This window comes from Lipophrys pholis, assembly GCF_963383615.2.
Source record: "Lipophrys pholis genome assembly, chromosome: 1".
Taxonomy (NCBI): Eukaryota; Metazoa; Chordata; class Actinopteri; order Blenniiformes; family Blenniidae; genus Lipophrys; species Lipophrys pholis.
The window spans coordinates 35,144,149-35,162,460 of NC_137635.1; the positions used below are offsets into that span (position 1 = coordinate 35,144,149).

The 18,312-nt window shown below is 41.5% G+C and overlaps 1 protein-coding gene across 1 annotated transcript in view; it reads right to left on the bottom strand.

The window, feature by feature from the left end:
• Window positions 1-18,312, bottom strand: part of map4l (microtubule associated protein 4 like) — a 78,304-nt gene that overhangs the window by 13,651 nt on the left and 46,341 nt on the right. The window contains exons 6-8 of the mRNA XM_080465330.1: window positions 3,283-3,647; window positions 1,977-2,174; window positions 942-1,056 (exon numbers count right to left, since the gene is read on the bottom strand). Coding sequence (XP_080321456.1) covers window positions 942-1,056; window positions 1,977-2,174; window positions 3,283-3,647 — 678 coding nt within the window. The remainder of the gene's footprint in view (window positions 1-941; window positions 1,057-1,976; window positions 2,175-3,282; window positions 3,648-18,312) is intronic.

Genomic DNA, 18,312 nt, shown 5'->3' on the forward strand with positions numbered 1-18,312 from the left:
AACTGAATTCAAATTGAATGAAACACACTGAGAGAAGAGAGCTATATAACATTTATGAGATTATAATGCAGACATTCTGGGTGAGGGGTGAGCCTGAGATCTAATTCTTCAAATACAAGTTGTTGAAAACGGAGAAGCACTGGACATTGTGAATAAACTTCTCTGCTGCTAAAAAAAAAGATGTAAAAAAAACCCAACCCAAAACACAGGGCACTTATTAGTCTTGCAATGGCCTGTGTTTCGTCTTCATCAAACCTGTGCAGTCAACGGCTCACATTGCGTCATACTATTACTGATATTCAAGGACATCTGATGGCTTTACAGTCTTCCTCTAAAGTCTGAGCAAATCACCTGTGACAGCAGATCAATTCTGTGTCAATGAAGCAGCGATATGTAACACTAACATTATGTGGCAGAAGTATTATGAACTCAAACAGAACTACTCCATCGGACCAAAAAGACAGTCAAATAATGGAGTTCACTCATGCAACTAACATGAAGTATGAACCTTGTCGTACATAACACCCAACACTCATCACTGCGAGCTGGATGAATGAATCACATTCTGCGAGCGAGCCACACAAAAGTGCATAAAAAGCACAAAGGCAGTTTGAATAACACATCTTCGACTGACTCATCGCCCGTTTGCCTAGAGAGGTGAGATACTGTCTGTGATGTGGACATAAAAATACCAGACTCTTGGGTCTGATAAAGTGCAACATACGCTAACAATTCAGTTAGCCTGTTGGCTAGAGTGGTGCCAGTCGGCAACGTGAGTCACAGATTCAGCTGCTGTGGCGCGCTCAGGTCCTGTTGCAGAGGTCACATTGTGCTGGCAGCACCGTGAGCCAGCCGAAGCAAAGCTATTGAATCTGAGACGGCACTGTTCATATCACACAATCAACCGCAGGGGGTAGGCAGACACAATGGAGATAAAGCACCTGGGGTTTTGTTTGCAGCAGTCGCAGAGGAGCCATTCTTGTTTGCAGTCGGACGCGGGGCAGGAGTGGCCTTTGGCGCAGGTGGACGTTTCTCAGCTGAACCGTTTTCTGGAGTCTAGAAATGAAAATAAAAGGAGAAAGAATAAAACAGCTTTTTCTCATATGACTTTGACTATTAACTGGAAGAGCGGCATATCAGTGTGTTTCCTCACACTGCTTTTCTTAAAAACATTTCATAAAATGGCAACATTTTTCCTGACTGTTATAAACTAGACAATAAAGCAACGGTGACTTAAGCTACAAAAGAAACCAAAGACAATCAGGATAGATTTAAGGAAGAGCATGCAGGAAAAGACAGAGAATATATGTTGTGGTAATAAAATAATGGTTCTATGTATAAGATCAACAAATTAATATCATCTTTCATGTTTATCAGAACTAATACATTAGCATGTAGTTGCAAATATCAGCTCACATTGACCTTGTCTTCGACCTTCAGCTATCAAAATCTAATCAGCTCACATTTAAGTTAAAAATATCAAGAATTCATTTTGAGGTATTTTTGAGTGCATACTGTAAAGCCTGATCTAAGAGCACAATGCCTCTGGCTGCTTCCTGCTTTCAGGTGGAGGAGTAAAAATAGACATTTGGGACAGATGTCTGAGGGCATATAGGATGACAATACACACCAGGCTGGACAGTCAATCAAAGTCTAAATCAGTGATGGTATATATGAAAACAAAGCTGACGGTAACAGCTCCGAAAGCAAATGAATACTTTTTCATTCATCCAGAATGTAGAGGAAAACTCAACAGTCTCAGTCTATCCGGATAAATAGGTCAGCCCCTGAAGCGCAATTGTTTAAAATGTTGAGGCACGAATACTTACAGCGAGTCGGTGAAATGTCGACTATGAACTTTGATGAATAAGGTTTCCAGAAACACTAACAAGCGTGCAGAGTGAGTCCGGGTCTTCACTCAAGAACACATTATTCACCCTCTTTGCCAAGAACAATTCTTCCAGTCTTTTACTCACCTTGGCAGCCTTGTTGGAGCCAGTTGTTGTTGGTGGCCGCTTGGCCGCAGTGGGTGTGGTCGCCTTGGGAACAGGGCTTTTTTTATTGGCTGAAGCTGCGGTGGGGGAGGGGCGTTTGGCCGAGTTGGCCTCGCCATTGGTGGAGAGGGTGGATGGGCGCGATTTGGCTGAGTTTGGTTTGGTTGAACCCGCATCAGGCTAGTGGCAATGGATTTGAAAGAAAGCCAAAGTAAAGTGGCAAAAAGCGACGGTATAAGAAGAAGAGTGCGAGAAAGACAGAGAGAGAGAGAGATGGAAGAAGAAAAAGCAGAGATGAAGTCAGGAATTGCAATGACAGCATGGCATGACAGCTTAGCCAGAAAGTATATGAATATCGTGAAACAGGTCATAAATTATACAACTGAATTAGCAATTTATAACCACCTTGAAGTGCTCATGAGATTAAAGGTATAAAATTATGAAGCTCAGATGGGGTGAAATGAACAGCAGTCCACCAGGTCTCCAATTTTGGTCATTCACACACACACACACACGCACACTCGGTGTAGGCAACATTCAACGCCCCGCTAAGTTTAAAAGGTTTTTAAAGGTTAAGGTCATAAACACTGTGCTGATTGCTTTACAATGTTTGGTCAATCCTCGCATCTCCGTGGACATCAGTGTGTTTTTTTTGCCTTGTGTCTTTTACACCTAAGCAGCCACTTTGTTTTTTCAGAGGACCGCAAACTGACGAGAGATGAATAAAAATTACCATTAGCTTGGAAAATAATCAGATAACCCTCTCAATCTTTTCTCCATTACTGTCATCACACCGCACCTGCTTTTAATCACTGAGTCAAACCAATCTTCAAAATCCGGAAGCCACTCTCATAATCAAGTAATGGCTGAAGTCAACGTTCAGTCATGTGGAGGGTTATCAAAACTGATCTTAAAGTAAAAAATTATGTCTGTTAGGATGAAAATGCTACCTGGACACACAAACAGACACACAGGCACACAAGAGACTGGCAAAGGCAGCAAAAGCAGTGCAAAGGGACTGAAGTGGAAAAATGCCTGTATGTAATTTTCTGCAATTAGCTCCAGCTCCAGCTTGTATGTGACCAGGTAACAGGCCCTGCATCCTGCTCAAGGACACTTTAACAGGCTGTTGCAGACATCAGCTGTGACCTTCAGGTGATGAGACTTATTCTGTGGCCACTGGAGACCCTGCCACCTTGATAGTGTGAATCTGTAAGCAGCAGAAAGTGTGTGGACGACACTTTGTGTGAGTACTTTGTGTGTGCGTGCGTGTGTGGGTGTGGCTTACCTTGCTCTTGCTGTCAGGGCTCGGCAGGGTCTTGCCACCATTGCCTGTCGGAGACTTAGCTGTACTCTTCCCTCCTTTCTCATCCTTCGCCTCAGCCTGCTTTTTCTCCTCTTCCTTCTTCTCGTCTTTGTTGGTCTTTTCAGGCTTGTCTACCTTCTCTGCCTTTTCGTTGGCTTTGTTGTTCTTATCCATGTTAATCTTCTCTGTCTTTTCCTCATGTTTGAGAATATTGTCAGACTTCTGGTTCTTGTCAGGACCGGTGTCCTTCTTCTGCTGCTCTTCTTTCTTGTCAAAGGTGTCAATCTTCTCTGTCTTGGCAGTCATTAGGTCTGTTTTCTCGAGCTTGTCCTTGTTGTCAGATTTAACTGTGAGAAAGAGAGATACAGCAGTCAGCGTCAATGTATTCAAATAAAATGACATTGAGGAAATAGATGGAAACGCAAGTGAACTGAAGACTAAAAATTATTAATTCTCATTATGAATATCTCCAGCACACCAGCAAGTTTGCATGAAATGTTGACAATGCTTTTCAATGTACAACTTTAGGAAGTTACGAACAAACTGGATGTGTCACATGATAACCAGCACTGCAGCCAGGGCATATAAAGTGTCTTAACCTGTACAGCCATTCCTCAAATACATGGTAGATTGTCAGCACAGCTCTATTATGTAGGACTGTTTTTTGAAACAAACTCTATCACATCAAACAATTTGCTTGACGCAACTCCACATTTGTTATTTTTAGATTTGAACATCCATGTGGAAGATTTTATGTAGGTCGTGGCGGCAGATGATTCTGGGTCTGCTGGGTAAACAGGCCAACTCCATTTATTTTATTGCACTGCCTTATGCAAGTGCTCGCAATGGCGCAGCTGTATCTTTGCAAAATATGTCAATGGGGGCACGTCCAACCTCAAACAGATGAAATAAACAAACAAACAGTATATGTGGCTTGTGAGTACATCTATACATTTAAGGACTTTCACAAGTATCTCTATATTCTCTCTATGTCAATTCTCAACTCAAATTATTGCTGTTGCTACTCGTGAAATAAAAAATCCATTGCTGTTTTGATAGACTTTTCACAACATTTCTTATTTATAAAGCCTCAAATTAATAGAACGTCCGCCTTTCGACTCATAGAATAGGTCAAGTGTTTATTGGAAACAGAAATAAGAACCAAATGTCCTAATGACATAAGCTAAACAACATGATCTGTACTAGAGGTGGCCAACATCATCAAGAGTTGGTCTGGCCAAAGAATTTGTTTTGGTGAAGAATGGTGACAAGCCAGGAAAGTCTATCTCTATACAAAGTCACAAATAAGTTAAAAAGGAGTCAAATAAGCCAAATGCACAAATAATGTTTATTCATATATATAAAAAATAGAGTTGTAATCACAAATGAACAAATTAAAAAGTAATATCAGTGAAGTACCTCTCAATCACACGGATGGTGCAATGTGTATAAGAAGATTTGTGTAACTTCAATACTGACTGAGAGTGACGACTGAGTCACATGTTCATATATTTTGGTTCATATGAAAATATGGCACCTCCGGTTTGAACTGGGAGCATTTGGGAGTGAAAACATGAGCATGTAAGACTGGAGGAGAAGTTTGTGCAATGTGTGGTGATTTTACGAAAATACAAAATCGGTGAGGATATCATTGATTTGTTATATCAGTAGTGAAACATAAACAGGATTTTTGAAGCAAAAGTATTAAATATATTCAGCCAATTGCGACGTACGAATCACAAAGGTGACACAAGAGAAGCGGTGTTAAGAATGAGGGCATATAAATCTGAGCATCATCAGCATACAACAAGAAGTTCAAATGTAAGTACATGAGCTTTAAGGAACATGACAAAAAACAAGGTCACGGTCAGATAAGACAAGATGATGGTATTGATGAGTTTTGTGAATGTCAATGTGGCTGTAAATCTCGCAACAAGTTTTTCAGACTGTATAAGGTGAGGGAACCGGAGAGAATAACAGAGGAAAAGAGAGGACACGGACCCGAGAGCAGGCAGCAGAGGGAAGTGGTGACATGGATGCATGATTCGACAAGATGCTCATTATCCAAGTCATTATATGATTTGTTCTTTCGAAAAGGTTGTTGTGCATCTAAAAGTGTGTTTTAAATAAAGGCACACAGAATCCCCTGATTTGTGTCGTCTGCTTGATTGCTTGACAACTGAGCAACAACAAACTGGCATCGTTTCAGAGCAAATAGAGTCGTTATCAAACAGCAAACCCAGGCACACAGGGAAATGAGGGCGATGTTAAGGCACAGCATAGACAGCTCTGTCCAGTGTCACGCTTATGTAACATATGTCTTGGCGACAACAAAGAACGCCTGTCTCTTTCTGCCCACTGAGCTTCACCGGCCCTCCGTCCTAACCCCCATCAGCATGTGTGGAAAAAAAACTAAACAAAACACCACAGTACCTAGACCAAAGCAACTATTATATTTTGACATTTTGAAAACATTTTTGTTGTTACTCTCTGTGGCTGTCATGCCTCATTGCGCTGTGATTAATTCAGTTCCTACCCTGCAACAACAAGCTCAAGCTATTGTACCCCTGTAACTTGTTGCAACTGCTTCTCAAACTCTTTCATTGGCACCTACTTGTTTCATGAATTTAAATGCATTTAATTATGAGATTCCTTGCACTCTCTGAGTCGATATTAAACACTCCATCTATTCATCAGGAAAGAAAAACAGGTTCTAAAGATGAAACAAATTGGATCGTAGTAGCAGCGTGGAGCACCCAACAAAATATCACCCAAACAAATAGTAACTGTACTTAATTATCTATTTCACATTTAGCTTAAAAAATTACTTTTTTTTGGACTCGCATCATTAAACCAATTGCAGCATGTCAATCTTTACTACACTATCAATAAATAAATCAAGTTTTCTCTCTGCACAGCTTCAAGCACAGGTCTTCATCAGGCTAAAGCATCAGCTGTCATTCAGACAGTTAGTTGTGACGTAGACTCCATGACAAATAAATGTTTAAAAAGAATACTTGTCATAATGTTAAAGCTACATGCTGGATGCTTTCTCTCATGAATTTATCTTTAACAGACGTGGGCTTTCTGTCCATAATCTGTAAGTTTTCAGCGTTGCATCCCTGCTACACCAGCAATATGACTCATTCGACAGAAAACTGCTGGCCGAGAACACAGAGGAGCCATCCAATGCACGCTACACTACACAGCTGCAGGCAACCAGCTGCGTGTGCTGGTGCGTCTGTTCGCGGCAGAGAGAGAAATGGAGAGAACGAGTCGACGGCCATGTAAATCAGGGCATGACTAACATACACAGACATGGAGCTGGAGCCACGGTATTTTCTGCAGGCAGCTATTTACACAGTGACACACAATTCCCTGTCGTCTGGTTTGCGGCATGAATCTACTTTTAATATACAGTATTGAGCGATGTAGCTCCTGCAAACTAGTATGACAGTTATCAAGCTGCTACGCTGACAGACAGGCAGATCAATACTGACTGATGAGCATGGTAATGATTCACAAGTTTGTGCAGACATACAGTCCAAACAAAGTCTATTCCGTTTTCATTTACTTATGTTTAAATGTTAATAGGGTTTAAATATCAAATAAGATTATAGGCTTTATTCATATGGAACTGTTCATGAAGTATTTATATTTCTTGCCACAGTTTAAGGTATGTTGTATTTTTTTTGTTGCTAGTGGAATTTTCTAATTCTGTGCAGGACAGATAGTGTCTTCACATGCAAAAAGGACGCTCCAGGAACTATTCACACATGTAATCCTGTGTTACTCTTAAATAGCATGAGTTTGTTTAGCTATACTACAATCTGATACATCAGTTGCTCTCTTGTTGTGTGTATTTTTTTTTGTTTTTTGGGGGGGTCACTAAAATGGGCAATATTAGAGTCATCATTGAGACTTAAATGGTTGCTTTTGGACTGTGGGAGGAAAGAACATGCAAAGCAGTTTTGTCCTACAGTGAAAAACCTAAGTTTGAAGTAATTTTCCTGTAATTTTGAACGTGTGCGTGTACTCTGCCTTTGCTGATACTCTGCTGGGATGAACTCCAGCACTGCACGGCGCTAAGTTTAATGAAGCCATATAAACTGAACGGATGGATGGGCTTGTCTGGCTGCACTGCAAAGTGGCTTCATCGTATTTTGTGTTTCTGTCAAAGCAGCTGCTTCACGAGTTTTGGCTTGAGTGCTAGACCCAAACTGCTCTGAAAAAAATACTAATCACCTAATAAACTGGTACTTAAATATAATTTTTAGCTTAAAAGGTAAAGTATTAAAGAGCAGCTGAAGGTTTATCTTGTAGGTGGAGCCAGATACGTCCTTTTGCAGTTTAATATTTTTGTCGACTTGGTATTCAAGCAAACATCTGCAAAAGAAATGATACATACAGAGAGTTTGAAAAAAAATTGTTGGCATGATGTTGTTCGTTTGTATGAACAATGACACTGACAGGCCCTCTCACGCCCGTGTTGACCTTCTTTCTATCCACACCTGGTGCACCTCTCCAGAAATATCCCATCCACAGCTGCCAACGAGCTCTGAGGACTAAGTGGAAAAGAAAACTTAAAAGTCCTCAGTTCAGTGCTTGTCGGTGTTCGGTAATCTGTCCCTCTGGATTTGCCGCCCTCTCAAATTCAGAGGCAGCTCGTTACAACACCGACATCAGCTTAAAGGAGTGTATTAGATGCAAATTGTGGGTAGCTTATCCCAACGGTTTGATGAACTGGATCATACCACTGCTTGATCTCCTTAGCTCAAGATTTGAGCCTCGTACTTGTTGGCCCTTTCATTCACAGCCGCGTGTGTTTTTGGGCCACGTGGAGCTGCTGTGCGGTTCTGGAGCGTCTGAATGAAGGAGCACCTTTAGATGCAGACATGCTGTCTACTGTGTGTGTGTCTGCGTGGGAGTGCGCCTTGAAAATCAGTAAGATTTACATCAGTGGGAGCTCTTCACCTACACACACGCACGAATGCGCGCGCGAACACACACGCACACACACAAAAGATGCCAGAAATAGCTGCTCTATATTTGAATGAGTACAGTCAGAGTCGATGTCTAATCAATGCCCCAGCTTTTCCGGCGACTGCAGGCGGAAAAACAACACATTGTGAGATGGATGGTTTCCACAGCGAGAAACACACATTATGAACTGAATATAAAATACAGCCACGAGGGAAGCATAAAACATTGATTGTACTGATTGCACTTCTTTCAGTCACTTATAATCTTTTCAAGTTCTCCTTGCCCAAGTTGCCCCTTCCTCTTTTCTTTCTGTTAAATCAACTGACACTTAGCTTGTGAATAAAAACTTTTAAAAACTTGTCCCAGAATTAATTAACTATTACATGACTACATTCATGACGTGAGATCCAGTTGAAGCCATTTTCCTTGTAAAGTAAAACACTTTGAGAATTTTAACCTTTAAATGATGTAATATAGATTTGTTTTCCTTAACTTCGCTTTAAACTTTTTGAGGTCAAGCTAACCAGGTCCCACCAGTCCAAAATATTGCGACTGGAAGTTATTTCTCTTCGCGAAATAACCTTGAAATCAGGTTACAAAACAGGTTTTGTCTGCTCTCTATTGTTTTTCTTGTTCTTATTTATGACATTAACTCGGGAACATCGTTTCCAAAATTAATTCTTTCTGTGCCTGTGTGACATCAGATCGGCTGTCTGTTGATGTTTATGCGACTCTATGTAGACCACCTGCAGTTCAAAATGTGTTACTCTGCAGACGCACAAGAGGTTTAGAGATTGTGCACTAGAGGAAAAAGAGGTGTCTGTCTGCAATATCTACTGTTATTATGACATTGGTTCTTTTTTTCCTTTTACTGCTAAAATACAGTAGTTCCTATTGTTGTACTGATATATTATTATATTTTCCTCCTTCATAGGGCATGTTAAACTCCAAGGACCATGAAAATAGTTCAATGAATGTATGAAGCCAACAAGAGAAGCCAAATTACCAACAAACATGGCCTGTTTCCACCTATGGATCCGAAGCTGGAGTAGCTTTCAATTTTTGCTGTGGCTTACATGTGCACACCATAAACCAGTGGTCTCATCAAGCCTTAACTCATTAGTGTGTTAAGGCTAGAGGTATTCACCTCTTAAACTCAGCCCGTCACCTTGATTAAACAGCATCTCAAATCTGAATTACACCAGTAGTTTATTGTACATAAAATGTCACTGTGTTCTACTCTGAGACACAGCTATTTTCACTCATAGCTGCTGCTGTACATGACGGCACAGCCAAGAGCCTATATTTAGCCAAACGCAATTGAGGTGTAATGATATGTGCTCAGGTGAAGTGTAGCGGCAAGAAGGACAAAGGAAGAACTGGAGGCACTCACAAGCTTGGCTGTCTAACGATGACATTCATGCCACACAACCCCGTAGAGAAATGACGAAGAGCAGCATGAAGGAGGGCTGGTCATTGAAGGCACTTCTGATTTTCTAATTAAATTATGTCAATGACAAACAGCTTACATTTCAGTCTTGATTTCAATCAAACAACAGGATCCCTTGGCGAGGCAACAGAGCCGACAAAGAAAAGGCCTCAGTGGCTCCACTTCACCAACTGTAGCTACGTATAAAAAAAAAAACCATCCCCTTTCTCATAAGTCTCTTTATGACAACAACTTCACTGTGCAAAAATGGAGTCTGGTCATAAAATATCATTGTATAACAAAATATCATATCTATAACAACATAATATATCAAAGTGGCACAGTAGCTGTCATAATTTATCTGCCAACTTCATAATTTCTCCACCACAGATGCTTGGCTTCTTCCTACATGCCGTCGTATCGATACAAAGACACAAATATACACAAAAAGTCTTACCGGTTGTGTTTGCTGGACTATCTTGAGTGTTATTAGTGGATGACACTACAGGAAGAGGAACAGGAAGTAAAAAGGTGGTCTCGCAGCTCCCATGATGCCTCCTTGGGGGTGGGGATGACGGCAACACAGGTGAAGTCATTAAAGGAGAAGAGATCATTGTCGCCATCGCAACAGCAGCTTCTGTCCCGTCAGTGACTGTGAGTGAGCGTCTGACAGCCCCGTGTGGGTACGGCGGCCTGTGCGAACCCACTGCTCCCATCAGTGCAAAGTTGGGTACATTATGTGACATCACTGGTGAGCCTCCCATACCAGTGGGGTATGTTCCGGCCCATACCGTCGGAACGGACAAATGTGAACAGTCAGACATTGCACGTCTTACTGCAGCACGCTGTGGCGGGTCACTGCCGCAGGGAGTTTTTGTCTCTTTACCAAATGTAGCATAAGATCCTTGTTTGCCTTCCACAACACGATTTGAATCTTGAGGAAAGACTGGACTTGTGACACTACTCTCAGTGCACGGTCTCGTCCTTCCATGGTCTGTATGGCTTAAGTTTTCTCTTTCACCTGCGCCATCCACTCCACCACCAGTCGTAGCGTCCATAGCTGAGGCTTCCGAGGGGCCTGGTGTAGACGCTGCAGCACCACCAGATTTAGTCCCTGTAAGGTCGGCGACAGGAGAAGCGGTAGCACTCTTCTGTGTATCAACACCTTGTCTTCCTAAATATGGCTTGACTGTTTGATTCTCACTCGCAGTGGAATTATCTTTGTGATTTCTAAGATCACCAGATGTAGAGGAGCAAATGGATTTCTTGTCATACTCCGTACTCCCCAGATTTGAAGTGGTACTTCCAAAAAAGGAAGGGCTCAGACTGCTTCTCTCCGCAGGCCCCGGAGAAAGTGAGCCCTGGGATTTAGAAGCCACCTCAGATCCTTGGTTCTGAAACCCACCTTTTCTGCCCGTATTTTCTTCAGGCGGATTGCTTTGTCCAAAGCCCCGGCTGGGTTGAGGTTGCAGTGCAGCATTCAGAAATGTTCTCCCGGGTGAAATCGAAGGGGAGGGTGATGAAGAAGAATAGGAGGAATGGGATGACAAGGGGCTGCTGGGGCTCTGTCCTGCACTCCCTAATGACTCCCCTGCCCCTCCCACCCTATGGCCGTCCTCTCCCGGCCTTCCCCCTTTGGACCCCTCATCCTCTATCTTCAGGGCTGGCATTTTCTGTACTCCTTGCGCCTCGGCCATCGTACCATATGAAGTCCCTTCGGTCCTGGCTCGCCCTGATTTCACCTCATCTTCGGTCAAAGTTATTCTGGACCCTGCCTGGCCGGCAGCGGAAACCTGTCCCCCCAGTGCCATCTGGCTTTGACAGTGCCAATCACTGTGCCAGGCAGAGGCAGGGCTGGAGGGCGGCAGTGGAGAGGAGGCCAGCACTGCAGGGACATTGGCAGTGGAGAGAGTGCTAGACGGTTTATGTTGCTGTTGTTGATGCTGCTGCTTCTGCTGCTGCTGCTGCTGCTGCTGCTGCTGCTGCTGCTGTTGATGCCCACTGGAAGGTTGTCCGTACCCGCTGCTGCCACTAATAATGCCAGGCTGCTGCCAGGGTGAGCCAGATAAGAAGGACATTCTTCCTCGCGGTTCTCAGTCCTCTTTTCCTGCACTTGTCAGAGTCTTCGCCGCCCTCTTTTTTTCGCTCTTGTCCCTTTTTTTTTTTTTTTGAAGTTTTGTTTCTTCCCTCGTTGTTTTCTTTCTTGTATCCTGCCTCCTTTTCTTCTCCAGTGAGTGTTGCTTTACTCTTGTCCAGAAGTCATATGTAAATCCACCGCGAAGTGTTATAAGCCTGAAAAGTAGAGGAAGCTGTGCATCCTCGCTCTCTCTCTTTTCTTTTTTTCTTAAAGTGATGCTTTGCAGATGTCGTTGTGCCGAACTACATTAATGTGTGTGAAGTACATGTGTGAGACTAAAGTGAATGTGTGTTTACAGGCGAAGCAAAAGGAAGAGGCGTGTGAGTGAGCGTGTGTGCGTGCACGCATGTGTGTGAGTGTGTGTGTGCGCGCGCGTGAGTGTGTGTGCGTCTGGTCGTCTCTGCTCCTCTCTGAGCACTGCACGTATCAGCTGTGGGGCTAAATTGCACCTTGCTCTCTCTTTAGCTCTGTTTCTCTCTCTATCTCTCTCTGTCTGACATCACACAGTCACATGACCGCTTGGAATATTCCCTCATTCGCTGGAGCTAAGTTTCAGCAGCGAGCCCCTAGCGACAAATGTGGACAAGCATAAACACTCACCACCAGGAGACATATGCAGAGTGGCAAACATGCATGCATGCATGCATGCACACAAAGCACACGATTGTTTGTCACAGTTGGTCACATGACAGCCATATGTTGATGCAAAACGGGATGTATGAGCAGGGATAAGCAAGCCACAACTGAAGACGAGAATCATACTGATGAGACTGATTGGAATCTGTCACCAGCTTACAGACCAATACATCCCAATTATTTTAAGGCTGATATGATCAGACTGGTGTCATAAAATATACACACAAAGTGCCTGCATGCACACAAAGTAACTGCATGCCCTGAACCTTATGCCCCCGACTTGGTTAGATTGGTAAAATAAATTAGACATACATTATGGTATACATATTTAACTCTTTAAAACACAGTTGATGGTATGGAAACAATGTGAAAGGCTTGGTAATGAATGGCTGTATTGTGAGGGTAACATGCTTTGTGTGTTTTTAATGAATAGCGTAAATTCTGGGTGCAGTTAAAAGCTGTTTTAAGTCAAAAAAGTCAATGTAAAACCCAAAATATAAGTAACTATATTTTCAATCACACGGAAAACTAAGTGCATCCCAAAAATGTTTTCACACGTGCTTACTTTTCTAAATATCCACTGCCCCGTATAGCTAATTCAGAATACATATTTCATGGAAGAAAAATAAAAGTAACATTTAGCCAAATGATGACATTTGACTTCTGAAATACCTATCTCAGAAGTTGTGGGACAAAACAGAACATTATATAGAATCAAAATCATACTTGTATAACACTAATCAAGAACGTAGATAATTTACCATGTGGCTCAGTTTTCGATACAGGCATGCAGTTGATAATTCAATTTGCATAATGACAATAAATGTTAGAATAAGACAGGAAAAATAAAAATGAGTGCCTAATGTATTGCTTTTTTCAGTCAAAACTGAAACATCAAAAATGGAAAAGACCTCTCATTGTGTAAAAGCTGACATTTTTAAATCATTCGTAGACAAAGCTTGAAGTGATGTTGTGTAAGCTGGTGCTGCTGCATTGACTTCTACAGTGATGTGATAGTGTTACACATGATTGGTCATGGTATTAGGTGTCATTTTAAGACATCTATTTGGTTTAATAGCTCCATACGGCTATAAAAGAGTAAAATTATGAGGCCATTCCTACCTTACTGCTGTGATTCTGATGTTCTAGTAAGATACAGCAGTTAATTTAATCAAGATGGGGATCCAATGCTTTCCCAGGCTGTCTCATTCAATAAATGCAATATTACTATGTAACGACGGCGAAGTGAGCTGACATAAAATTCGTACCGCCTCAATACCATTAAAGAAATATTATGTTATTTACTCTTTTAGAATGGAAGTGGAGTGGAATATTCCACCACACTCTGCTTGGGATTTATATTACAGCTTTGAACTCAGGATTAAAACTCTTCTGACGGGAAATAGGCTTCATCCTCCATCCTGCTGCTTCAATCTCTCCACTTTTGCAGAGTGTGTACTTTGCCGGACTTAACTGGGAAAGTGAGTGTGTATCAGAATTGCATGAGATCTACCAAAAACTGTAAGCATAAGCAATGCAAACAGAGAAAGCCAACAACTCGCTGCTTCAAGAGTAAGCCTGATATTCTGCGCAGCTCTCGTATCATGAACACCATGCTCACTGCAGTGAGCGTAAATTGACTTCATTGAGCGCAGCCATCTGGAATTCAGTGTTCTGTCTTCACAGAATCTATGTGAGTTTCCTCTAGTTGCTTTAAGCAAGAAGCAACGTTTTCCCCAAGAACCAAGGTCATGTTCTAAAAGACAATGTTGTTCTCCTTGTGTGCAGCAATTGGATCGCAGATTCTGCGACAGAACGTTTGGAACACTCACATCTTTCACAACGACAAAAATGGAGTACTGTTAACTAAAAGAGTGAAGACGAAGCTTATCAAAATCGTTCACAAACCACATTGATTTGGACAATAGAAGGATGAACTATGAATAATTTATCCAGCGTCATTGTGCCATATAGTAGAGTGAACACTTATCTTGATAGAGTTCAAACCTGTACTTAAAACATCTTTAAATAAGAGCACATTAGGCAATGAATGTCACCACTGTGTGTGTTTACTACTGTGGTGTTTGTTGTTTCTTTTTCACATAACACTTTAACAGTTCAACATTTATTCTTTCAGATGTGATATCATGTATATTTTGTTCCAACTTTATTCAAGACTGAGGCTTATTGTGCCTAACACTGGGAGAAGGGTGAACAAGTTCATCACGGATTTCACACAGAGAGGCAGAGATTCACCCACACTCACCCCCAGCACTATAGATACACCGATCCAGGCATCTCTGGGTGTACCCACCACGTGGCACATCCTGGACATGTAGCCAGTTCATCGTGAGGGTAACACAAGGAGACAAACAATTCCTCAAACACACATCATCTCCTACAGTCAATTTAGCTGAAGCTAATGTATCCGAGGTGGAAGCCATAGTACACACACAAAACCGACATAGAACATGCAAACTCCTCACTGAAAGGCCCAGAGGCATATAAGGATGTTCTCACATTGTGGCCAAAAGTGGTAGCCACTACATTACTGGGCCGCCCTGCATTCAAACAATTTGAGTTTGATACTGTCTTAATATAGAAGTGACAATACGAAAGAAAGAGTTGAGTTTTCTCTCAGAAGACTGAGACTGGGGGTGGAATAGAGCCGACAGCTATTGAATGTGCAGACAGTGGTTAATCTCTGGAGTAACTAGGGAGCTGCTGGGAATGAACTGTCGGCGAGCCAACTTTGGATTGCCGACCCTCCCTCTGAAACATCATTTTAAACAAATGTCGAGAAAAAAAATAATACTGACAACTTTATAAAGTTTTGCACAGTGCATGACAGCTGAGTGTCTCCCACCATCACCGTTTCACCACCCCCAAACACACTGGAGGACTGTGCCAAAATAACAAGAGCAGCTTGTCAAGCATGTCTAAAAAGGAATAAATAGCATTACATAATCCTCCATAAACAATTTGTCTACTGTAAGCGCAGAGGAGCAGCGAGCCGCAGACAAGGAAGATGAGGACATCAGATGATTGTTTAGTTTCAATAGACTTGGAACAGAAGAATGTTATGCAAGAAAACCAGGCCAGACTTCTGTGAAAGTTTCAGTCCGGATAGACTAAACAATCAAAGGGCAGTCCGGGTTAAAGTGGAGAAATCCAGACAGCCGAGTTCAGAAAAGACTAGAGCTACAGTCACATGCAGGAAAACAGGGTACTGACCCCTTATTGTTCAACCTTAAACTTTACATGGTCAAACATTATGAAATCAGACTGTTTTACTGTCTTTGCTTATTGTTCTCACCAATTTACCCTTCAACCCTACTTATTTGCACATGTTCACTCTGGAACGTTGACATTTTTTGCAAAATTATATCTTTTGACCCACCGAGTTTTAATCTTGTTTTCTGACTCACTGAGCAGTTCATATCAAGCATTACAAGATTACAAGTGAAGTGAACAACCATATGGGAAATAGTGGTATTTTTGCCTCTTTGATATTGTAAAAAATCACAACATGTTATTTGTATACAGTTGTCTCCATCTAAGTCACAAATATGAACAAAACAGTTTTAGCAAATCAATAAAAAGTCAATGAATATTAAATGTATAGTTTAGATATAAGTTATATGAGTTGAATGAATTTGCCAATGAACATGACAGCTGCTTTGAAATGTGAAATAAAATAATGATAATTTACATAAAGTTCACCTTAAAGCTCTCAAGAAGTAGTGAAGTTCACCTTTCAAACAAAGCTTATAAACAGAGGTGTTGTGGCGACTCTCCCGTCACTAAAGGTGAGTCAACAGGCAACAAGACTCCAAATGAATAATGAATAACCATTAGAGTAAAGGCCTTAAGAAATAGTGGTGAGTCTGAGTTTATACACACAAAAAAAATGGTACGTATACATCGTGGAGTCAATAGTAGGACAAAAACACCTTGAAGTGGCACTATGTCGCTGCAAAAGTGTCAATAAATAAACGGAAGTTAAATGGACTCGCTTATATGGCGTCTTTTCACTGACAGCAGCCTCAAAGCGCTTTACATTGTTCATCACATTCACACACACATTCACACACCATTGGAGGCTGCAGCCGTGCAAGACGCTGTCACTCCAATGGGGGCAGTTTGGTGTTCAGTGTCTTGCCCAAGGACACTTCGGTAGGCAGGCAGAGATGGGAATCAAACCTGCGACCTTCCGTTTGGGAGACGACCGCTCTACCAACCAAGCAGTACTTGAGTTTCATTGCATGTTTTCTCTGATAAAAGATATTGAACTTTCAACCCAATGAGACTTGGTGAAAAGATCCGCCAAAAAGCATGCATGCAGCAACTAGCAACACTTCAATCACGTCAATATCTACACACACTTTCATTTAAATCATAATTTTGTTTATGATTGCTTTGTTCCAGGTCAGTTTACAGCAAAGATTGGTAAAGGTTTCTTTGTGACTTGGTCCAACATGATAGAAAAGGCTTTAAGGTGGCACCTTATCGTTTCATAATAGGTGGTAACATTTGTATGTGTCTCCCTTTCAAGCTAAATGAATGAAACATAATTTCACCTTTTTCCATTTAGTATTTCTACAGGGCATGACAAAGGTCACTGGTCTTTAAGAGAATAAGGTCATACAAGCACATTCACGTCAGATTTGACTATGGTGGTAGAATTTAATTGGAATGCTAAATGAGATAATGTGCAGATGAAAATGTAATTTCCATCAATTCCTGTTCAGTGGCCAGTGTGTTAATAACTCATTTTGTGGCGAGAAAGATGAAAGTGTCACCAAAATCATTAGATAACCGCTCACATCTCAACACCCTGCGGATGGTTTTGAAAACAAACATTTTTGTACCAACTGCATCATCTTTCTTGGCGATACTCTATTTCCACGACTGCGATTGTGGTTCGGCATGCTCGGATTACATTCAGCTCACAGCAACACTCCTGTTGCCTAAAGTAACATCAAAGAGCTTCTGGTGCAGCTTAGAGATGAGATTAACTCACACATTAACACACATGTAACTTTCTCTACAGCACTTGCGGTTTCATTCAAATGAGTTCTGCAGCTTCTTTTCATCAATCCACGAGGCTGCTGGAGTACAGTTTGACAGCTCTTATTTTTTTTTATCTCTCTCTAATGTTTCTCTCACTGTTTGCGTTTGAATTTGTTGAATTGGCCACAACTGTTTTATGCAAATAGACTACAGACGAGAAACTATTTCCATTGGCTTCATACACACACAGAAATATGCGCTCATCTACAGTATTTGATTGTACTTTTTTTTTTCCTTCAGCCTTTCTCAATCCCTTCCAATCTTTCCTTTCATTAGTATGCAAATGGTACATGGCTGCATTTTGCCTATGAAAGGACTGCTGTAACTTTAAATAGTCTGGAGAGAAATCATGTCTGGAAAGTTTCATAATTAGAAATTTAGGCTTTTTAGAAATCTGCTTCCCAAGTGAATCCTAAGAACTCTCTAAACCCCTACCTAAAAACAGGGGAACATAAAAGAAGGGACTATTACAAATACAGTTATAAGTCACATATTTGGAAGAAAAAAAAAAGAAGCTGCATATGAGTTCAAAAACAACCTGTTACCCTGACAGTGCTATTCATATACAAGTAAGAATGAGGATACTTTAAGTCCTCCTTTATGAAGGTCATGCATTGTCGAGCATCCGCTGCAAATGGCGAAAACAGAGTGAAGATGGTACAGCTGTTTGCCCACAGTGCTGGGCAGAAAGAGAGAAAGAGAGAGAGAGAGAGAGAGAGAGAGAGAGAGAGAGAGAGAGAGAGAGTTGGTGGGT